Source organism: Mytilus californianus, unplaced genomic scaffold, assembly GCF_021869535.1.
Source record: "Mytilus californianus isolate M0D057914Y unplaced genomic scaffold, xbMytCali1.0.p SCAF_4, whole genome shotgun sequence".
Classification (NCBI taxonomy): domain Eukaryota; kingdom Metazoa; phylum Mollusca; class Bivalvia; order Mytilida; family Mytilidae; genus Mytilus; species Mytilus californianus.
Window position 1 is genome coordinate 15,051,815 of NW_026262690.1, and position 24,379 is coordinate 15,076,193.

Below are 24,379 nucleotides of genomic sequence, written 5' to 3' on the forward strand. Positions count from 1 at the left end.
CTATTTATGTTTTCAAGTTCCTCATGGATGCACCTTGTTTGTCAAATCTTTGGTGAAAATTACACCTTGATTTAGGTATTGTTTTTCTGGTGACAGCAGGGTAAACTTTTTATATGTATTTTGAACCCCTTTGTACCTACATCCTGTCGATACCATATTTTGGCATTGCATAATATCTTGCTTTTCTCAGACTTCTTATGATGTCTTAATACTAAAGGAGTAGGAACAATAAGCTCTTATTTGGCCCAAATGTTACTGCAAATTTAAAAGTTATCATACATATTCTTAAACTTGTCTTAACTAGACTAAGATACAAGGGATTCAGAAAATAAAAACTAATTTCACATTTAACAAGTTACCATGACAACAAACCATGATGAAATTTGTATATTTTGTAAAATTTCTTGATTTTCATTGTTTTTCATCAAATTTTAAGTATATTTTAGATTGGCAAAGTATGTGCGCACCCAAGAAACAACTTTTATTTGGTGAGATTTTGTCAATAGTTATAATAAAGCATCTGTTAAATTATTTTGTTGTTTCTTGGCTGCGCACGATGTTCCATAATTGAAATAATGCTGGAAAACTGCATAAATTCTGTATTTTTCATCGTTTTCATGAAAAAGTTGCATAATTGTGATGTCATCAGATAAAAAATCTTATGTTTTACATCTATATTTTTTTACTTGATACATTTCCAAACATTATGTGCCAATTTGAAATAATTGTCCAACATTTTATTTTGTTGGGCCAAAATCGGGCCTTAATGCCCTACTCCTTTGTTGGAGGTGTTCTGATTGATATTCTAATCAGGTAAACCAGTTTATTTATTTGTTGAAATTTGGTTTTTAACTGGCTTTCATTCTCTTACATTGGTGTTTTTTGTCTTTTGTACTGATGAGTCAATCCCGTTTCCAACTGTTTCCCAATGGTGGATGCCCTATAGTGATCAGTCTGTCCGTCCGTTTGTCCGTCCGTCCCTCCGCCTGTCCGTCTGTCTGTCCGTCCATCCGTCCGTAACAAATTGTGTCCACTCTATATCTAGAGAACCGTTATGATTTCAAAGTTTATACTTGACATGTATATTACCCAACACCAGAGGGTGTGTCATAATGTATGTACAAATTCCTAGGTCAAGGGTCAAGGTCAAAAACTTTGGTTTCAGTTGAGAACCCCATGTCCTATGGTAAAGATCGTGTCCGCTCTATATCTTGAGAACCTTTATGATTTCAAAGTTTATACTTGGCATGTATATTAACCAACACCAGAGGGTGTGTCATAATGTATGTACAACTTCCTAGGTCAAAGGTCAAGGTCAAAAACTTCGGTTTCAGTTGACAACCCCATGTCCTAAGGTAAAGATCATGTCCGCTCTATATCTTGAGAACCATTATGATTTAAAAGTTTATACTTGACATGTATATAAACCAACACCAGAGGGTGTGTCATAATTTATGTATAACTTCCTAGGTCAAAGTTCAAGGTCAAAAACTTTGGTTTCAGTTGACAAACCCATGTCCTATGGTAAAGATACAAATTTTTTAACGCACATTATTCACAGCGGGCCCACAGAGATGGCTCCAATCTCAGTGATATCTAGTGTGTCTTGTTATGCCACTGTAGTATGTAAAAGATTTGGGAGGGTTGACCTCTAACAAACATGTTTGATCTGCCTCATTCTTTTTGTGTCTGGCCAAAGCCAGGAGCCTGTAATCCAGTGGTTGTCATTGGTAGTTGTCTGTCATCCCTATTTAATGTTTGTTGTTGGTAGTAGAAATCTGACTTGGTTTTCTTTTTTGAATTGAAGAAAATTTGTTTTTAAAATTCTGTATATTACTGATAAATGGACTCACTTTTTAAGTCAACTGACAGCAGTCACACTATAAACTATCAATTGAAATGGCTTAACTCGATCAAAAGGACATATAAACAAAAACAAGTAAACATAAACTGAACAAATAAGTTTGATCTATGACACAATATAAAGACAACTCTAACCTTAGACGATAACGTTAAATAAGATAACGTACACAAGTAAATCAAAATATGATAATTTTGTTGTTAGGAGTACGCGCGGAAACATTTTTTGCAAAATAAATAAATTTGTTGTTCGAGTACAGAAGTGAAAATTGATCGTCATACTAAATACTTATCAAAGGTGGTACATATTAAAAATAGTGAGATGAGATATAACACAAAATAAGTAAACATTGAATTACAGAAATGCATTACAAATTGTGTCAACAGGTCAAATTACATGAAAGTATGATTTGAGAGTACTTGCAGTTACTGAAAACTAGTTAAAAGCCAAAAACAATTAATAATAAAAATTCATGCATCAGAGACTAAAATCAATTAAAACACATCCCAGGGATTTAGTGTTTTAACGCCATGGACAGTCAAAGAAGACATGACTTGTGCAATGCCAAAATAAAAGTGTCGACAGGCAGTAGGATAGTTAGGATTTAACCTTATACGATGTAATAAATATGTATCATGTTATATATAGATAAAGCAATCTCTATATAGAAAATAAATGTGGATGTGTATTTATACATCCCAAAAACCATTTGAAAAGATATGTTTTAATTTGTTGATGACAAAATTGATGTAAGTGCCAATGTTCAAAGATCTTATAACAACATAAATAAGATAACCTTTACTAACAAGTTTGTTTAAAGGTTTGATGAGCTTACACGGATCACTTAGTGATTTCCGCGCTTTTAGTACAATATTATCCTTAAATTTAGGTTGTGAAATACTGTTTTTAATAAATTTTCTAAAGGTACAGCCAAATTTACTAATCAAATCTTTGTATCTATGAAAGAATTTAGTAAATGTTTTAAGTAATTTATGGTAACGAAATCCCTGACTTAATAATTTACCAGTGATGCATTGATTAAGTTCGTTAAAATCTATGACAACACTACACACACAGGCATAACGAACGAGTTGGGATATATAAACGCTGTATGATGGAGCCAAAGGAACATCGCCTTCTAAAAAAGGAAAACTAACAATAGGAAATGAAGAATCATCGCTTTTGTAATTTTAATATGGAGTTTCCCTTTAGAAATTGAAATGTCTAAATCTAGAAAAGGACAACTACTGCTGTTTATGTTAGATTTATTTGAAGTAAGTTCTTTTGGGTAAATTTCGGTAGTATATTTAGAGAACTCTGGATTATTTAACGAAAAAATATCATCAAGATAACGGTAGGTATTGTTGAATGTGTCAACCAAATGTAACAATGACATGTCTTTACTGAGTATTGCCATAAACTGCGATTCATAGCAATACAGGAATAAATCTGCTATTAAAGGGGCGCAATTAGTGCCCATAAGAATACCTACTACCTGTCGATACACTTAATCGCCGAAACGTACATATATGTTGTTCAGGAGAAAATTTAAAGCTTCAGTCATATCTTCACATTTCCAGTAAGTGTATCTAACATACTTTCCTTTTTCGTTACAGAAAAAAGGCTTTAAACTAGTTACAGCAAATAAATTTGCAATGAGATTTTTCAAAAAACCATCTAACTAAATATGAAAACTTTTTCTTGATAAGTCTGTTGTGAAGTGTAGTGTAGAGAGTAGTAAAATCATAACTGTCAACAGAATTAAAAGGACCATCAAAAGCACATGTTTTATCTAAAACCTCTAAAGAATTTTTAACACTCCAAAAATAATTAATACCATTATTTTCATAAACTTTATTACAGAAGTTAATAACAACTTCTTTGATAGTAGTAAGGGAGGTAGTTAAAGGCACTGACAGATTAGTAGTAGAACACTGACTAGATGCAGAGATGAAAGGAAATTTAAATGGTTGTTTGTGTAATTTAGGTAACCAGTACATAGTCGGGACTTTCAAATGTTCGGAAGAGGCATTAAGCTGGGTAGTGGCAGTGATATGCTTGTTTACAATTTGACACTCTGTGTAGCGTACAGACGTGAAAGTAGAAGAATTGATAATTTCGTTTTGGAGAACTTCCATGTAGTATATGCGTAACACCACCACTACATTATTGACTGCTTTGTCTGCCGGTACGAAAACAAACCGCTTTGCGAGTATTTGGATTTGTTTTTTTATTCTAGAAATGGGTATATCGTGATTGGTCTGTTTTTCAAGTACATGTACTATAAGCAATAGGTCAACTATATTTGGTGTATGGAATGACTGTAATGGGTACATGTCTGTCTGGCATGGTTCATCTGACCTTGACTTTATTTTCATGGTTCATTGATCAATGTTAAATTTTCATGGTTAAGTTTGTTTCTTAGAAACTATAAGCAATAGGTCAACCATACCCCACATTTGAAGTTAAATGGTCGTTCCCAAACATGATTATATAAATAGGGGTATAGGAAAATAAAAAACCTCATTATCATGGTTCATTGGTCAATGTTAAGTTTTCGTGGTTTGGTCTGTTTTTCAAGTACTATCAGCAATAGGTCAACTATATTAGGCATGGACCTTTTGACTTTCTGGGAGGGGGTGGGGTGGGGGGGCTGGGCTTTTATATCAATCCAGATTTTTTTTTATCATGCAAACCGAGCAAGAATATTTTTTTTTCAGTCAATACAAAGCCAAGAATATTTTAAAAAAAAATACATCATACATGTCACACTTGCTGAAGATGAAGCCAGAATATTTTTTTTAGCAACTGAATAGGCCAGATTATTTTTTTTTCAAAAAAACCCAGCCCCCCTACCCAGAAAGTCAAATGGTCCATGCCTTAGGTGTATGGAATGTGTCTGTCTGGCAGATAACATAAAATGCTTCGATGAGCGCAGCCTGATACGACCAGAGTGGTCGAATCCTGAACAGTTGGGGCAAATTTGGACACAATATTCAAGCTTGATACTATCTGAATTTGGATTGTGATCAAATTTTTGACATAATATAGGTTTCTGACACAAAATAAATGTTGTCAAAGATCTTACAAATCTAATGTGCAATATTGTGCAATTGAAGATTTCTTCTTGAAACTTTTCAAAAATTTGAAATTTTGAAAATTTTGAAAAAAAAATAAGAACCCTTATAAAAAAATTTGGAAACCCTTTCCTTCGTAGTATGGAACCTTGTAGTACAATTTTAGAGAGATCCATACACTTAATCACAAGTTACTGTCTGGAAACTAGAAAAATGCTTTTTTAAAATTAAAAAGCCTCCATCAGCAACATTAAATAGTAATATCTAAAAATAAAATTCCTTCACATACATAATAATGGCTATAATTAAATCACCTTTATTAAACATTTTTAAAATAGTAACTTCTAAAAATAAATTGACAGCTAATCACCTAAAGACAATACATTTCTTTATAAATAATTTACAAGCACTGTAAGGGAGGTAATTTGACAATATGTGTTTGAATTACCTCCCTTACACTGCTTTAAAATTATGTTTTGTACTTAAGTAATTGTCCATTAACCTGGAAACCCTTGTTTTCCCCATTTTTTGCCCCTAATTCCTAAACAGTTTGAGCCATAACCCCCCAAGGCAAATTCTTACCATCCCTTTGTGATATGGTAACTTGTGGTATAATTTCAGGGGGATCCATACACCATTTCACAAGTTATTGTCTGGAAACTAGAAAAATGCTTATTTGGACCCCATTTTTCCCCTGTTGCTGTGTGTTTCTTTATTCTACATTGGCTAGAGGTATAGGGGGAGGGTTGAGATCTCACAAAACATGTTTAACCCCGCCGCACTTTTGCGCCTGTCCCAAGTCAGGAGCCTCTGGCCTTTGTTATAGTCTTGTATGTTTTTTAAATTTTAGTTCACTTATATGTTTTGGAGTTTAGTATGACGTCCATTTTCACTGAACTAGTACACATTTTATTTAGGGGCTAGCTGAGGCCCACCTCTATGTGCAGGATTTTCTCGCTCCATTGAAGACCCATTGGTGGCCTTCGGCTGTTTTCTGCTCTTTGGTCGGGTTGTTGTCTCTTTGACATATTCCCCATTTCTATTCTCAATTTTATCCATTTTGAGCAAATTTCAGTTTTTGGCTTATATCTCAAAAAACTTAAACAGTTAGAGCAAAAGTGACAACTAAGAAAAAGGATCAACAGGTCAAGGTCTATCTCTGGAATTTTCAGAAAAATCTTTTATCTTCAAATTTCTAAGTTTTTGGTTATTATCTAAAAGACAGAAAGAAATTTGAAACTGTGAAATTAACCAGAAAAATCAGATCTGCAAATAATCAACATGGCAGAAATTATCAATTGACCCCCTTAAGGAATTATAGTCTTTGAATGATTTTTACCCAGTTTTTGCATTTTTGCAGACACTATAATCAAATGAGAGAAATTGCGAGATTAAAAGTGTTCAACAAAATAAGATCTACAAATAAGCAAATATGGCAAAATCGTCAATTGACCCTTATAGGAGATATTGCCATTGAAAATTTTTGTTTACCCATTTTTGTGTTTTTTTCAGAAGGATAAATAGAGAGATTTTGTTACAGCAAACATTTTCAGCAAAGTAAGATCTACAAATAAGTCATCATAGCAGAAATCTTCAATAGAACCCTTATAAGAGTTATTGCCCTTGAAAGATGATTTTCGTCCATTATGACGGACACCATAACAGATAGAAAGAAGCTCTAAACAGCAAAAAATGTTCAGAAAAATAAGATCTACAAATTTGTCAAGATGGACTCAATTGTTAATAGTCCCCTTACCAGGAGATATTGCACTTGAAAGAAATTTTTTACTCATTGTTTAAGTTTTTTTTCAATTCTTCAATTGAACTCTTATAGGAGTTATTGCCCTTGAGAGATGATAATCAACCCATTTTTGCAAAAACCATAATAGGTGGATATAAACTCTATCAAGTAAAAATATTCAGCAAAATAAGATCTACAAATAAGTCAACATGGCCAAAATAGTTAATTGACCCCTTGTAGGAATTATTGCCCTTGAAAGATGTTTTTTTTTACATTTTTTGGTATTTTCTGCAGAAACCATAATAGATAGAGAGAAATTGTAATAGGCAAAGATGTTCATCAAGACAAGATTTACAAATAAGTCCAGATGGTCTTAATTATCATCTGACCCTTTATACAAGTTATTTCCCCATAATGACCATTTTTTAACCCTTTTATGATGTTTTTGCAGAAACTATGATAAATTGAGAGCAACACTATGGGAAAATTGTTTAGCAAATTATGATCTACATATAAGTCAAAAAAGGTGAAATAGTAAAAAAATGAAAGATGATGATTAACCCATTTTTGTGTATTTTGCTGAAACTATTATAGACGGAAAGGAACAATTGATAGCAAAAATCTTAAGCACAATAAGATCTATAAATCAGTCAACATGGCCCAAATTGTCAAACAAATCATTATAAGAGTTATTTCTCTGAGTGATGATTTTTATACATTTTTGGGGGCATTTTTGTCCAAAACTATAGTGGATAGAAAGAAACTTTAAAAAGCAAAAAATATCAGCAAAATAAGATTTAAAAGTAAGTCAACACAGACTCCTTATAGGCTTTAGTTCCCTTGAAGACAATTTTTTTTTTATTAATTTCAATAATTTGGCCAATTATTTAGAAAACTTTATTAGAAAGTTTTAAATAAACAGTAAAACTGATCTACAAAAATGTCACTGAATAAGATTTATAATTAAGCAAACATAACTGATTGCAAGAAAAGTAAAATCAAAACCAAAATGACATATGTGTACCAGGTGAATGATTTAGGCTCTTGGGGGGTCTCTTGTTTTTAGATCTTATCTTGCTGGCCTTTTTTGCAGGAAACAGTTTCTATCTATCATAGTAATCAAGATAATAGTCAAAACAAAAACAAAAGGATGAAAATCATTATAGAAAGGCAAGAACTATTTCCTGGAAGGAGTCAGTTGATAGTTTTTGTCAAGTTGATAGATTTGTAGATTTTATTTTGCTGGTTACAGTTTCTCACTAGTTTTCAAGAAAAAGACATGTATCCTTAAAATTAATAAACATTTTCATTGAAGGGCAATAACTCCCACAAGGAATTGATTGCTGTTTTCAGATGAGATGATGTAACTGCAGATTTCATTTTGTTGATCAATTTATGCTGGTTAGGGTTAACAAGAAATAGCCAAAAATACGAAAAAAAATCTTGAGTCCTACATTTGCTCTTGTCATTTGTGGTTCGACTTTATAAATTCATGAAAGAAAACCTATAATAATCATTTACTGTCATGAAAAACATGAACAAGCTCATCAGAACTTTTTTTTGTGAAAAAGTTGACAAGGAGCACCTCAGTGAATAAGACAGCAACCAATGATCCAAATGACAAAAAAACATCCAGAGGACAGCATATTTTTAAAATATAGATTTTTGTACTTTTGGACATATAACAATAACAATTGTTGTTGTTTTTTTTTTTCATTTTGGGTTTTGGTCTTCTTTTGTCTTTTCAGTCCGTTGTTGTGCGTTTTGAAATGCGATGTACATAGGTTTTATGATTGGTGTCAAAAAGGTTCCAGGTGAGAACAATCTATCATAACTTAGCGTGATACAATCCCCGCATGTGCCTCTTTTCATTAGCCAATGAAAATACATCAATTTTCTCGGCAATTTACGAGAACAGACGTGATCTAAATAATTTCTAAAGGTGGATGGTTGTTAAGGTAAACTTCAAACTTTTTTTCAGCATTTAACACAAAGTTTTGTACTATTAATGTAAAATTTCCATTGAAGTTTAAGGTGATACCGACACATATAATAAATCAATACCTATGATATCACAAAAAGCAAAATTATTTAGAACCCAGAACTCTACGAATATTGCAGTGGTGCTGACCTGAATTTTAGTAGTTCTGTAGTTTCCCCTTACCTACTTTATTTTTACCACCCTTATTAGCTGTGACAGTAGAGAACTCATTTGGTAGAATGGTGGCTTACTGTGCCAGGGGTCCTGAGCAGGAGTGGATCCAGGATTTTAGGTTAGGGGGTTTTTGAGGTAAACTATGTCTTTATTAAGCTGAGGACAACCCGTGTTTTGCAAATTTTAGGGGGGGGCGCATGTCCGCCACGCCCCCGTCTGAATCCGCCCCTGCTGAGATCGAAATAGGCCAGGACAGTAGTTTTCGAAGGCAAATCATATGTTCTCTGCCTCTGGTTACATCCCTTTCATTTACAAATTACTTTCTTTATTCACTAAAATTTATGAATTCAAAGCTTAAAAAAGGTAAGGAAACTTCAAAATTTTAAGGGATTCTAAAAGGCTGATACAAGTTTGGCTTCTGTTCAATTCTTACCTGATTAGAATGTTTGGAATGTTGTTGAAAGGCAGGGTTTGGGGGTGAGGTAAAATTTATTAATAAAATACTTTTTATGGAGTTAATATGGCCAAATCAGAAAATCACTCCAGAGTGAGACACAATGTGACATATTATACCAAAAGGGATTACTCAAAACATTACTTGCCTTAGGGCATAGATTGCTACGTCTTAACAAATGTGGTATAGAAGATTTGAAATGTACAATGTACAATATACATGTATCAAGGAGGCAGCAGTAACATTGTAGAAAAATCAATAAAAATTGAAGCTGAAACATTTCCTTCAAAAAATTAATGAAATATATCAGGTTATTAATTTCCATTTCGTTTATTTCTAATTTCATGGCAATTATTTGTTTGTTCGAAATAATTATCTAATATTTCATGTATTGCAGTTAAGTTACATAGATGTTATTATTGAAAAAGATAACTAACTTGAGTTAAGATGTCAGAAAAGGGTTCTAGAACTGGAACCCCAAACACAAAAAGGAGTTCTAAAGCTAGCACACCAAAAGGATCAAAAGCAGGAACACCTAAAGGATCTAAAAGTAACACACCCCTACCATCATTAGAATCTGCAGTGGCAGCAGCCAATGGATTGGCAGAGCAGGATGACACAGCAGGAGGGGCATGTAAGTAGTTGATAAGAACACAACCTGTTACATAGTGGGAGGAACATGTAAATTGAGTAGTTGATAAGAACACAATCTGGAGTCTGTTTCACAAAAAACTTACGACTATGATTGATAGTAAGTCATGAACAATTCAGTGTACCTATGAACAGTCTTAGTCGTACCTTTTTTTGTGAAACCGACTCCTGTTATACAGTGGGAGGGACATGTAAGTACTTAATAAGAACACAATCTGTTTCATAGTGGGAGGTACATGTAAGTATTGTCCAACAAACAATCTGCCAGTTTTGGATTCTGTATTGTCAGTAGCAATGGTTTGACAGAGCAGGATGACAAGTCACAAATGGGACAGACATACATGTTAAAATTGTGTAAGAACACAATTTGAAACTATCATCATTGGATATTGAATTGTAAATGTGCACATTCTGGATATACTGACAGAAAAAAAAGTGAGAAAGATTTCAAATCTGATTTCTCTACTGTAATGTGACATCTGTCTTTATTTACTATAGGACTATTACTGTACACATTTTTGCTAGGGGTTATTGATGTGTAAACTGGGGCAATTAACTCACAAACTGAGTTTCAGACTGTTATGTAAGTTTGTGAGTAAGTGACCCCGTTTACACATCAATAACCTCTAGAAAAAATGTGTTTAATCTTCATAAATCTTAAGCCAAACATTCGCAAATTTTTAATTAACATTTTTTTTGTTCGTTGGTCACTATTTACCATCAGATGCACAATTGGCATGTTGTAACTAAGGAGTTTGCTGCCATATTGACTTTCTGAAATCCATAAATTTTCGATTAATGCAATAGAATCTAAAATAAAATAATACCTACCTCTAAAACTTCATTTTAATGAGATATTATCTGAAGAATTATTGAGTTATAAACCTATGTAAATCTAAAATGTTGCTAAGTAATTAACACTGAATATCTTTTATTAATAAGTAATTAACCCAAGACAGACTCTAGTCTACCATTATAAAGTAATCAACCAATATAAGTCTACTTTTCCTGACTAAGTACATGATTTACTCATGTTTTTACTGACTCACTGAGTAATTAACCCAAGTCAGACTCTACCTTTATAAAGTAATCAACAAATATGGGTCTACCTTTTCTGACTGAGTACATGATTTACTGATGTTTTACTGACTCGCTGAGTAAATAATCCAAGTCAGACTCTACCTTTATAAAGTAATAAATGAATATAGGTCTACCTTTTCTGACTGAGTACATGATCTACTGATGTTTTACTGACTCACTGAGTAATTAATCCATGTCAGACTCTACCTTTATAAAGTAATAAACGAATATAGGTCTACCTTTTCTGACTGAGTACATGATTTACTGATGTTTTACTGACTCACTGAGTAATTAACCCAAGTCAGACTCTACCTTTATAAAGTAATCAACCAATATAAGGCTACCTTTCCTGACTGAGTACATGATTAACTGATGTTTTTACTGCCCACTGAGTAATTTGCCCTTGCAATTTTTGTTCAGTTACTGGGTAATTCACTGATGTAAGTTAACATGATTACCAGGTTATTTTCTTATGTTAAGTCTTGACTATCACTCAGTAATTCATCCATGTATATATTTTGATGATACATATCTTCTACATGTATAATCTTTTAATTATTTATTTATATACCTATAAGATTTCACAGAACTGTAAAGACTAAGTAATGTCAAGTCTACATATAAAGTTTGTACATGCATATATTGCATTCATTATTCGGTTATTGAAAAAAGTTTTATCATTTATCAGTATAGCTTTGATAATCTGCCAAGGTTAAGAATTGTATTAAAGATTTAAATCATGTAATATCATATTGTCCTGTAGTTGAGATTTCTTTAAAATTTAAATAACATGATGTTATAAATCTGTACTTATAACTTTTAAACATTAAAAAGATTGACAACAAATGGCTGGAAAAAGTCCCTTTATTTTCACATATAATCAGAGATTAAAACAAACAAAATTTATATAAGCAATAAGATATAAGAGTTTCTTTTGTATTATATGCTGCTTTGAAACCGTTTAAATGTTTGAATTATTTCAATAAATCTATAACACTGTAAGAAAAGTGACATTTGTTTTAAGACGTACATGTATATATTATTCATCTCATACCAGTCAGTAGTGAATAATAAACAGCTGTAGTAGTTAATCAGTTTGGCAAGCCTTGCATTTTAAAGTTTGAAAATTCAACTTTCTGAAGTGGACAAGTGTCACATGTCAAAATCTTTATTTCTGTGGGTAACAGAAAACAAAATAATGAAGAAATAAAAAAATAAAATGAATTATATATACTGTTTTATGAAATTTCAAATTATACAAATAAAATATGTCTGCTATGTATGTAGATGTTTTTCAAGAAAGCATATTTCACTGTGCCCAAACAATTTGCAACTAGAAAGTAAAATAATGAATTTAGTAATAAAGATAGTAGATCTCTGTGTAAAGAATATAGTATAGAAAGAAATAACACAATTTAATCAGGATATTAATCACCCATTCCTTTGCGAAGGTAAATAAGTAAACTGTTATGGATGACACTTTTTGTAGTTGATACATAGCTGGGTTTCTCATACATTCTAATCAGAAGAATTAATCATTCACTGCTTTATTTGGTTGATTTATACAAACTGAATGAATCTCTAACACTTTATCATTATTTTTTGTTGTTATTGTTACAGCCAATGGTACATTACAGCCAGGAGAAGGAGATTTATCTATAGCAGCTAATGGAACAGGAGAAATTGTAGAACAGACAGAACCAGAACCTCCTATAGATACAGGACCATCTGTGGTAATTGTAGCTCTGGTTCCTAAAAATGCTACTATTTATTGAAACTTTTGAACTCCGATAGTCTTTTATTAATAAAGAATTTGAAATATTTTTAAATATTTTGCCTACCTTCATTATCTCAATCCTCTTAACACCTGATTTATTTACACTGTACAGTTTACTGGCATGTACATTGTGGCAGTGTCTATAGAATTTTGGTAGAATATTTTTACCATTTGAAAAACCCCAAAGATACTTCATCTGTTTTAAAATTTAAATTAACTTACTAGCAGTCTTTTAGTCATTATGAACTACATGTGTTAAAATTGGATTTCTTTTGTTCTCTCTTGATTAAAGGATTTGACACCTTATTTAACTTGCCTTTCAGCTTTCCCTGATTAAAATGAGAATAAATGTGACAGGACTATCAGAAAACATGTGGAAAGAACTCCATGAAGATGCTATAAACAATTTTATTGAAGATACAGGACTTAGATTTATGGTAGCTTTCATTGACCAGTATAAAGGATTCATTATTGAGTATTCATTACCTGCATACTATGTTGACCAGATGACTTACTTCATCAAAGCTGACGGAGCAAAGGAAGTGACAACAGAAAGCTTTCATCACGTCCTTCAGTATGGAACTGTTAAAGGACAACATATTGAAAGTCTACTCAGGCTGATGATGGGAATCTATGCTCCAGCTTTCTTTGAAAATACAACATGGCCAGACAGTATCCTTTGTTTCAATATTCCTGAGGGTGCTGCATACTTTTTGTACAGAAAATATCAACCAATTTTAAAAACTGCAGCTTATATATATTCAGTACCATATTTCATCAAGCATGAGTTAAACCTTTTCTAATAACATAAAAACTCATTCTTACTCATTATTGCCAGAATAAAAGAATTCTCACATCCCTTTAGATAGCAATAAATTCATAAGGTATGTACAATAAAGATCCTTATTTTAAATTTTACCCCATGCTACAAGTATTTTATTTCTTAAACCAAGATTTATGATTTTTGAGTTTACATTGGCATGACATGGACTTTGTCATATCTGCATACTACAGTACCCATTTATATCTACTTCCCCTAAATCCCTCTTCAGAATTAATGAAGCTTTCTCAGAATCTTCACCATACAATATCATTGTGCACCTCTTATTTTTCTTTTTGATCCAAACTAATTTTGGGATTTCCCTTAACAAATAATGGACTTATATGTATAATTAGTAATAGGAACGGTATCATTTTGTGTGCTTTTTTGCTGAACCTCTAGTTCTACTTTCTGCATAAAAATAACACTTTCATAAATAGTTTCAGATAAATATATCAGATCCTTAACTGTTGTTCAGGTATAAAAAATGATTTCTCAGCACAGCTACACAAATTTTTGGCCAACTTGACTGACACACGATGGAAGTTAGAGGGTAAAACAGTTCTGTATATTCCATCTGAGGGACTTAGACTTAGATCAGAGGATGCTGCCAAAAACAAAGATCTGGTACAAAGACTAGAAAGTAAGTGCTATTATATTTCTGTAAATTGCAACATTTCACTTATATGTGATTTAAAAAAAAAGATTGGTGTCTGAACAGTGAAATGATAAACAAATTATAAACGACTGATTCATTACACAAATGGAAACATGATCCATCTGTGATGAAACAGCACCTCAAACATAGTGGAATCATAAGTTTAACTGTCATATTTTATGGAGAATAGTGTCTAAATGTTAATAAAGATTTTTTTTTTTTTTAATTCAAAAGCAAACATTTTTTGATTTTCAATTTTACTACTCCTTCATTTGCTCTCTCACACAGTTTAACACAGGTTGTTAACCTTGATTAAGTTTCCATTGTGCCATCATCAGCAAGAAACTTATAACTGTTGTAAATCCGTGTAAAATACACAAAGCATTAAACTAAACAAAATTTCATTTTAGCTGCAATGATTCATTGGGCCAGACAAATCAAAGAAGTATTAACTACCCAAGATGCATTTGAAATGGCTGAGAATTCTGGTCCTCTAGATGAGATACAGTTTTGGAAGAATAGATGTTCAGATTTGACTGGTATCAGTACACAGTTAGATAAAGCAGGGGTTAAAAAGATCACAGAAATACTAACCTGTGCTAAATCATCATATGTTGCACCATTCCTTAAATTATCTGGAGAAATTAAGGTAAGAACAATGTCTTATAGCTTGAAATAGAGTTAATATTGATATAGAAATGGACAAAAAAGGTTTCTTTTTTATTTTTGTGTTTTTCATGTCATCAGTTTGATGTCTCCCTTTACCATGTTTACTAAGTAACACATTCATAAAGATTTGAGTGTAAGTAAATGTTATTGTAAACAAGGACTGGTTATAAGAATTGAAATCTAATTCATTTATGTTACAGTTAATATTGGCCAACAATTTTATTAAAAAAAATAATTATATTCTCCCTTTTTGTAGATTAAGTGAATTCAGGTAATTTTCTGGTAAAGATCAAATGTGTACAGTTTGACCTTGGTGTAGGTTGCACTGAAACAGGTTGTTTTGTAAAAATAAAAAATAAAACCGTTTGACGTTTTGCACTTGTTTTTTTTCTAAATGCACAACAACATGCAGTAAATTATTGTAGCATGGGAATAAGGTTCCTTGGTTGTCAAAGAAGAAAAAGGTGACTGTCTTGTATGTGTAAGACTTTTCCAGAAAAAGAAATGTTCTAAAACATGAAAAAAATGAACACTATATAAATAACACATAGCTGAGAGGGTGATAGAGCAGATTGTTACCCCGAGAAAACATTGTCAACTGATGCGATGCCAAGGTTGACAATGTCTTTTCGAGGGGTAACAATCTACTCTATCACCTCTCAGATATGTGTTATTTAATTCATTATACTGAATGTTCTGTTATTAATGTGTTTTAAATATCAAATTCAAAGAAATAAACTATAACGTCATGTACATAACAACCATCCATATTTAGTAAAGCGATCACTTGATCAAGCGTATCCATGAAGGGTAATAGCGTATTTGCCATGGGATAGAGTAAATTATCTACCTCGTATTAACCAATCAAAATCTGGCATTTTGACATGAAGTATAATAAAACTAAATGTTTACTATTGATAGGAAGGATCACGACAAGCAGAGAGTAATTTAAAGTTTTTGTTGGTGCTGAAAGATCCTTGTTATGAATTGTCTGAGGCCAAACCTAAAGACATCCCAGCCATGTTACCAAAAATACTCAACATGATCAGAATGATCTGGGTTAACTCTGAGTTTTATAAAAGTAGAGAAAGGTTGACTGGTATTCTGAAAAAGGTAAGAAGGATAACTATGTTTATCAGTAATGTAATTTTTCAAGTCATATGAACTTTTTTTAAACAACCCTAACCACAAGTCTTTTTAATGGGCACATATTTATTCTTTTTTTTTTCATAAAGGAGGGAAGAAATATTTCCTACAGCATAACTCATATTCAATTGACTCCCAATGCAAAATATAGTGTTTTTTTTCTAAATTCACTAATGGTTCATTTGAAATTATTTTATTTCTGTTTGAAACTTAAAAGTTATTTTTAAATAATTCTCATTTGTTATTCTGTTTTGTAAATAGAGTTTTCAAGTCATTGTTTTCCAGATCATTATTTCGGATCAGTATGTATTTGCCTTTCGTCAGTTTAAACTTGGAACGTCCTGACTAAATACTAATGAGACTATTTTATGATACTAGAAAAGTGGTAGAAGAATTTGTTTTTAATTCCATATTTTTAATGAGATAAATTTATTTAATTTTTATTCATTCCATATTAGTACAGAGATAATTATGTGATTTTAGATCAACAAAGATATTTAACTTAGGAAATTGAATTACTTTTAATTTTAGATGAGCAATGAGATAATCAGACGATGTTGCCGTGAAATAAACTTGGACAGGATATTTGATGGTTATGTACAGACAGGTCTACAGTCACTTCGTGATTGTATTGAATGCTGTGAACACTGGAAGGAGATTTATGATAAAGTAAGAATCAAGACAAACCGTCAATTATCTCCCTTTGATCTAGTTGACATTATCTCCCCTTATGTAGATAGATTTTCTTCCACTTATACCTATAGTATTTAGATTATTTTGAATAAGGTATCAATTTGCAACAGTGAACTACTGATATATCACTAACTCTTGGACCCTACAAAGTTTAGGATGGCAATAGAAATAGAACTTGTACAAATTTTGTAAAGACACAATTTGAAAATATGTGAAGATATGAGGGACCACCACAATAAAGTTGTGATATATTAATAGAATAGTTTATGTTTGCAATAAGAATTTATTTTTTTATAGTATTGAGAAACTAATATGTAGAAGTAGATTTTATATTACACATAGATTAAAATTTAGAATTGTCCTGTTTAGATGAACAAATTAATACTAGATTTAACTGACTATTTCTTTGTGATAGACTGCAGCACTACATAATTATGCAGTAAGTATACATGCTGGGTAAGGACGATAAAAAGTAAGATTGCACTGCATGTGTAAAGGAGAACTTGGTTGTTAAAACACTTCCGGATCAGTTCTGCTCCAATCAATTATTCAGTTTCCCTCAAAATTTTGGTATATACTCCTTTTTGTTTACTTCCTGATTTTTTTTTTAATGTTTCTACTATTTAAAAAAAAGGATTAAAATGTTAACACTTCAAAGCTTTTTAAAATCTTCAATTTTATATTTTTTTTAAGTAATCAAAGTCATGTTTCGGACAAAATTTGATTTGGAGACTCATAACAGTTATTTCAAAGCATGTTTTGATTTTTGTCTACCGACTACATATAGTCAGAATAGTCCATTTTTTATGAATATATCACAATGACTGGCAAAAAAAAAATATATAATTCAGAATTTTTTACCTTTTGAGCAAATGTTCTCCTACAGAAAGAATTCCTTAGTGTATTCAAATTACAGAATGACATATATGGTATTTGCTGAAATATTTCTAATATTATATTGTGTGACTGTTTAATATTTAACATAAAAAGCATGGGGAAATTATATTTGATAACAATGATGATGATACAAATGGTGATATATGTGAGAAATCACTAATTATACGTTATAACGATGGTGAATACAATGGGTTATATCTGTAGGGAATCGCTATTAATGGGATTAATAAAAGTAACTACAATATATCTTTTTTTTCTTTTTTGATTGTATTGTTAATATTAAAATGGTTTCATTCAGATTATTTCTGTATTTTGCAGAAATGCAATATTTTCAAGTATGAAAAACATATTCATATTATATGACAAAGCTGTCCTTACAATATTTAGAGAGAGAACAAATTTGTCATTTGTCTTGTTTTTTTGTACAGCGTTTTAAATATCTTTCAAAAGTGTGGGTTACACTTGTTACTAGCTTCTGGCATGGATGATGATTACTCTAGCTCATGTGTATCTTTTAATCAGTTGACATAATTGAATATTGTTGGAATGTTTGTAACAAATAGTATAAACCAATTCAATGAAATTTTTTGTTTCAACCAATCACAGAATTCGGTAATTAGTTGAAAAATTTGCATGAGTATTCCCAATATTTTCATATGAAATTGTTATAATTCATAAGAAAAATATATCTCTTCATGCTATTTTTATACCCCTGTAATAAAGAGTTGAAATTTTAATTTGTCCATTTACAGACTGCCAAACTTCATCATAAGTTTTCTCCAGATGGATGGGTATTGGACAAGAGCAGTATTTTTGCACAGATAGATGCCTTTGTACAGAGATGTAAAGATTTGATTGAGGTATGAAGAAAACATATGAAATAAACAAAACATAATGTCACATTTTAACATTTGTATCAGAATGCTGCATTTTGCTACATGTTTTAAAACTGGAACGTGTCAAAAGAAAAATATATAAATACATATTTAATGGAAAATACTGTTTTGATAGAGCCATTTCTATTTTTTGTTTTAGAAAGATTAGAAATGAAAAATAAAGATTTAAGACACTATTATAACACCTCATATATATCTGTATTTAGATCTGTGATGCTCAGATCCACTTTGCCAGAAGACAGGATGGATCTAAGACAGAAATGCCACACTTTGCTGGACAAAAAGGTCCAGAGATTGCCAGGAGTTTACTGGAAATTGAAGCAGTATTTGAAAAGAATTTAAGTCAGCTAAGGGCTGTGAAAAAGACAATCTTAGATGTCAAGGCTACATCTTGGCATGATGACTACAACAGGTAATTTAATAATAGGTCCAAACTTATGTAACTCTGTAAAAATCATAATCTTAGATGTCAGGGCTACATCTTGGAATTATAACTACAATAAGTTAATAATGGGACCAAAACATGTGGTCTGTAAAAAAGTATTTCATGGCTACATTTTGGAATAATTACTAGAACAGGTTAATTGGTAATGGGTCTAAACAAAGAGATTGTGAAAAATACCACCTTAGATGTCATGGGGATGTATCTTTGCATGATACATATTAATTGACCAGTTAGAAATCTTGAAAATAAAAAAGTAATTGTGAATATAAGGAGTTAACAGTGGTTTTTAGTCTAAGGACATTTTATTTGTCTAACTGTCTATATGAACAAAAGGAGATGTAGGTTATTGTTTTTAATTTGAGACTTTTTTGGCAGATTTCGAGGTGGTATAAAAGATCTAGAAGTTATGATGCAGAATATAATAACATCAGCATTTGATACTGTGACGACTGTTGATGGTGGAGTAGAGCTGTTGGATATCTTCATGCATCTGGCTTCAAGAGAGGTAAAGCTTTTCAACCAGTTCATAACAACAAACAAGGGACAATGCAGATGTATTTTTGGTTGTCAGAAATAGAAGTGTGACTATATGTACCCCTTGGATTATCATTACAGGTTTTCTTTGGAGTTTTTCTTTTAAACTTCATTTTACTTATTTTTTAAATCTGGTAAAAGTCAAACAGTTTAAATACTTCCAGTTGGTCTAAATAGATAGTTGATGAGAGTTTAATATTTTTGAATGCTGTACCACAGATATAGTAAGGCTTGAAATTAAATAGTTTGAAAACTTGTTAGTAGCTATAAATAGGTTTCGATTGACATTATATGAGCAAGAGTAACTTCCCTTTTGTCACCATGTTTTAGGTCTAAGTGCACAAATTCCTTCATAAATCAGCCAAATTCAACTTGTTATACTGACCTCCAACCTTTAGAAAAAATGGTTTTTTGAACAATTTTAATTTCTTTTAGCCTTGCTTGATTCATCACTACAATATAGTAAGGATCTTTTATTAGACTTGTGTGTATGGCATGTTTTAATTTGGTTAGTCAAATAAGAAAATCAACCCTTTATCCCTCCAAAATGGCAGCTAAGGGAAATAACTTACATAATTATACTTCACAGTAATAACCTTGACAAATTGTACCATCTGGTGAATAACCCTATTATTCACTGCCGTTGAGGTATAATACAGTTGCGGCCTTATGAGTCGAGGGTTATCCAAAATTGTAAACCCTGCTAAGGAATATCCAAAATTGTCAACCCTGCTAAGAGTTATTCCCTTAACAAAATAATAGTTGGCTTTAATTCTCTGCAGGCAATCAGAAGAACAATTGACAAGAAAACAGTGGATGTCTTCTCCATGTTTAATGAAGAACTGAATGCTGTGAAGAAAGAATTGACACACAAAACTCAACCACAATCCCCTAATCATCCTAAATATTCCGGACAGGGCTTATGGGCCAGACAGTTAAAAAGGAGAATTGAGAGGGGCATGATGGTAAGTCTCCAAACCATTTATGATATTCTGGACTTGATCTGTAGGCTAGAAAGCTGAAACAAGGATAAATCAAGCATGGCATTAGGCACTAAACAGTCCAAAATATTCTGGACTTAGCTTTGAAAACAAACAGTGTTTAACAGAAATGGAGAAAATAGCATTGCTTCTCACCATAAACACAGTGTGTCTAAAAAATAACCATTCACATTCAGGATAAGTTTTATTATGACAACTGTTATTCGGTATTTAATACTAATATGTGCAAATTGAGCAGCATATAAAGGCTAATCTTATTTATTCTTCACTTTTTTAGAAGTTTAGATAAGTGGACTGATTATGTCCACCCAGCAGTACTTATAATAGAGTAGTTGTATAAGATTGTTGTTTCATTACCATCCATCCATGTAATAGAAGAGAAAGGATGTGGTATTTTTGTTTATCACACATCAAGCAAAAGAACAGTATTTCGTGTGCTGTTAGTCATGAGGCCTTCAATACAGGATGTTATCAAAATTTGACTATAAGCTTTATTTAGATGTTATATTAGGGTGCAACACTATAACTATGTGTACATTTGTAGTGATATATATTATTTTTACAGGCATTAGATAGAGCCCACTTTTTGCCATCTATTGGTATAGGACAGGAAGTCAGGAACCAATACCAACAGCTCTGTCAGGCCTTGGATGAATACATCAGAAAAACATTCCATGAATGGACACTCACAGTTGATAAAGTAAGTTATTCAACGATATTGTTTATAAACATTTATCATATTACTAAGAAAAGGAATTTTATTGTATTGCAAATGACTTCTTAGACTCTGAGGGAAATTTCCCTTATTTTACAGGCTGACACCTATAATGGTACATTTAAAAGCAAATTTAAACAAACAAAATTTATGGATATCAAAAGCATGTTTTTAAGACTATGCTGCTGTAGATCATTAATCAGAATATGGATATATTAAGCAATTTAACATCAATGATAACATCAGTAGTAAAAATCTACATCAACTTGTTTGTTTACTAATATTTTTAAAAACAAGTGATGACCATGGTTATTTGTATATGATATTTCTTTTCCTAAGGAGCCAATGAAACAGTTGGAAGTTCCATTAATGTGTAGAAGTCATGAGAGACCACCTATGTTGGACATTAACTTTAATAGGTAACCATATCAATGCTATCATAATGTAACCTTCGATCATAGACATTTTTTGTATTTCAGAAATAGGACAATTATTAACTTGAATATTCAACATTTTTTTTAATTTTTGGCAAGACAGTTAAAAAACAATGCTGGCCAGAAGCATGTTAATTAAGTTGTAAAAGTCCTAAATGATTATAAGGTCTGTAATTATACCACAATACTTTAAATATACTCAGAGCTGACAAATATGTGTTAATATTAGTATTTTCTTTATGAAATAGGTAGAAATTGATTCCTGATGATTTTGGTTTAAAACAATATTTGTTTCAATCCAGTCTTTATGAAAAACTTTTTGACTTACAAGCTCGAAAATCAGTCTGCCCGTAAATTTCATTAAATTTGTATGGCTTGTAAAGTCTATTTTCAGGACAACATTTAGCTGGCCTGAGCAATAGGGCTTGTGTTTAATTTTATAAATATATTCCATTGCTAATACAGTATTTTAGATGGGTAATTTCTTATTTTTCAATATTAAAGACAACCAGTTTACTCTAATATTTCATACATTGATTTTGTTTTTTTGTCTGTATTTTATGCCAGCAATCTGTGGTGAATTTTGAGCACATGAAAAACAATAAAGAAAATTTTCAAAAAAAATTAACCAATCTGTACTGCAGATACCAAATGCATGAATACTGCACATCTGAACTGAAAATTGTTTAATATTTTGTGATTTGTGGTTTTTTCAAACCCTTTAGATTTGTATTTAGAAATTGTTAACTTAATATTACAATTAAATATGTCTTAAAGCAGACTAAATGTGTTGTTTAGTTAGGATGTTCTTTTATACAGTTTATAATTGCAATGAAAAACCTGGTGAAAATCACAAACTATTTTCAGTTTTCAGCACTTAAACTCAAATTTGGTTCTTTTATACAACCATTGATGATAAGAAGCACAGGTTTCTGAAATGTAAACACCAAGATCACCAAAACCAAACAGTTGTTTTATACAGGCATCAATGTTAAGGAAGTACACAGCCTATCCCATATATCTTAAATCCCTTCATGACAACAATTGACATGGAAGCACATTCACTTACCATCTCAATCCTATATGTTATATTTACCAAACTGAAGCATTTTTATTAGTATACAAACTTTTAGATAATGTAATCTTTAGAAATGAAACTTTTTTTATGAAAATTTGATTATAATATTGACAACCATGTATGTCTATATATTATTGGGGGATTTTCTATGTTTTGTATGTTTTAATTTGACACATTAATCAATTTGTTTATTGATCAGCAGAATGTAGATTAGTTATCACATGAATTTAGTATTTTTATCACATTGTCTGTGTTACTAGGAGTCTGTTGAAGATGTTCCAAGAAATCCATTATTGGGAAAGACTGATGTTTGAGATACCTCATTATGCAGTAGATGTCTACAACAAAAGGGAAGATCTCAGAGGTCTTAGGGAACATGTGTTGTTGGTTGTAAGAGATTATAACAGGTAAATTGTCTACAAAAGGGAAAATCTCAGAGGTCTTAGGGAACGTGTTGTTGGTTGTAAGAGATTATAACAGGTAAATTGTCTACAAAAGGGAAAATCTGAGAGGTCTTAGGGAACATGTGTTGTTGGTTGTAAGAAATTATATCAGGTAAATTGTCTACAAAAGGGAAGATCTCAGAGGTCTAAAGGAACATGTGTTGTTATAACAGGTAAATTATCTACAACACAAGGGAAGATATCACAAGTCTTAAGTGACCATGTGTTCCTTAGGGACCAGAATAGGTAAATTGTAGAAAGTAATATTATTTAAATGTATGTTAGTGATCACTTTAATGTGTTTAATGAATATCCATTCAAAATCTTGGTATGACATCTGTTACATATCTGTTCTTTACCTTAGTAAAACAAAGGTCAAGTTTTTTTAAGTTGTAACACCTTAGTAAAACAAAGGTCAAGTTTTTAGTTGTAACACCTTAGTAAAACAAAGGTCAAGTTTTTAGTTGTAACAACACTGTGAGGATCAGGAATAAAGTAATTCCAAAGTAAACAATATCATTTCAGAATCATAGCAGCTTTATCTTTGGAAGAGAGAGGAATGTTCAGAGAAAGAATTCGATTCCTTGATAAGAAGATTCACCCAGGACTGACCAAACTGACATGGGCCTCTAAGGGTATCAGTGATTACTTTATAACAGACTGTCGTATAAATGCCAGTAAGATACAGCTGATGGTGGATGATTATAAAGGTGCCAACATGGATATATCAGGATACTGTGTTAAGATTAGTGAACAGTTACTCATCAGTATTGACAGTAGGAAAGTCTATGAAAATCTCGATTTTGATGATGAACAGGTTTGTCTTACTATTGTATATCGCAATAATAAGTCTTGAATTTTGGTTGGTCATATCATATTTGCAATTATAAATGCTGGCAATAATTTCTGAATTTACAGTATTTATATCTTACCAGAACCTGATTTTTTTTTCTTCTGCTTGTACATTAGTTTATAAGCTATTTCACCAGTGCAATTTAATGGCCTCTTATAATTTTGAGAAAAAAATAAAGTCTGGTATGATTCAACTTGTTCAATAGAAAAAAAAATCACTTAATAATTTTGCTTGTTTGTTTATTGGCTGCCTTTTTAGCTGTTCACTTTGATTTGTAAGTTATTGCTTGTATAACAAAATT

The 24,379-nt window shown here is 31.5% G+C and overlaps 1 protein-coding gene across 10 annotated transcripts in view; it reads left to right on the forward strand.

Moving 5' to 3' along the window:
- Window positions 1–8,588: 8,588 nt before the first annotated feature.
- LOC127737541 (dynein axonemal heavy chain 2-like) overlaps window positions 8,589–24,379 on the forward strand; it is an 80,492-nt gene continuing 64,701 nt past the window's right edge. For 5 of the 10 annotated variants that reach the window (XM_052248358.1, XM_052248363.1, XM_052248364.1 and 2 more), the window contains exons 1-17: window positions 8,589–8,637; window positions 9,686–9,922; window positions 12,640–12,752; window positions 13,120–13,468; window positions 14,095–14,259; window positions 14,685–14,923; window positions 15,865–16,056; window positions 16,621–16,758; window positions 17,198–17,221; window positions 18,432–18,539; window positions 18,782–18,987; window positions 19,396–19,525; window positions 20,337–20,519; window positions 21,121–21,255; window positions 21,610–21,689; window positions 23,043–23,189; window positions 23,751–24,042. In XM_052248358.1, coding sequence (XP_052104318.1) covers window positions 9,736–9,922; window positions 12,640–12,752; window positions 13,120–13,468; window positions 14,095–14,259; window positions 14,685–14,923; window positions 15,865–16,056; window positions 16,621–16,758; window positions 17,198–17,221; window positions 18,432–18,539; window positions 18,782–18,987; window positions 19,396–19,525; window positions 20,337–20,519; window positions 21,121–21,255; window positions 21,610–21,689; window positions 23,043–23,189; window positions 23,751–24,042 — 2,688 coding nt within the window. In that variant the 5' untranslated portion in view covers window positions 8,589–8,637; window positions 9,686–9,735. Of the gene's footprint in view, window positions 8,638–9,685; window positions 9,923–12,639; window positions 12,753–13,119; window positions 13,469–14,094; window positions 14,260–14,684; window positions 14,924–15,864; window positions 16,057–16,620; window positions 16,759–17,197; window positions 17,222–18,431; window positions 18,540–18,781; window positions 18,988–19,395; window positions 19,526–20,336; window positions 20,520–21,120; window positions 21,256–21,609; window positions 21,690–23,042; window positions 23,190–23,239; window positions 23,263–23,750; window positions 24,043–24,379 lie in introns of those variants that run through there. The other 5 variants (XM_052248361.1, XM_052248362.1, XM_052248365.1 and 2 more) reach the window with 2 other exon arrangements.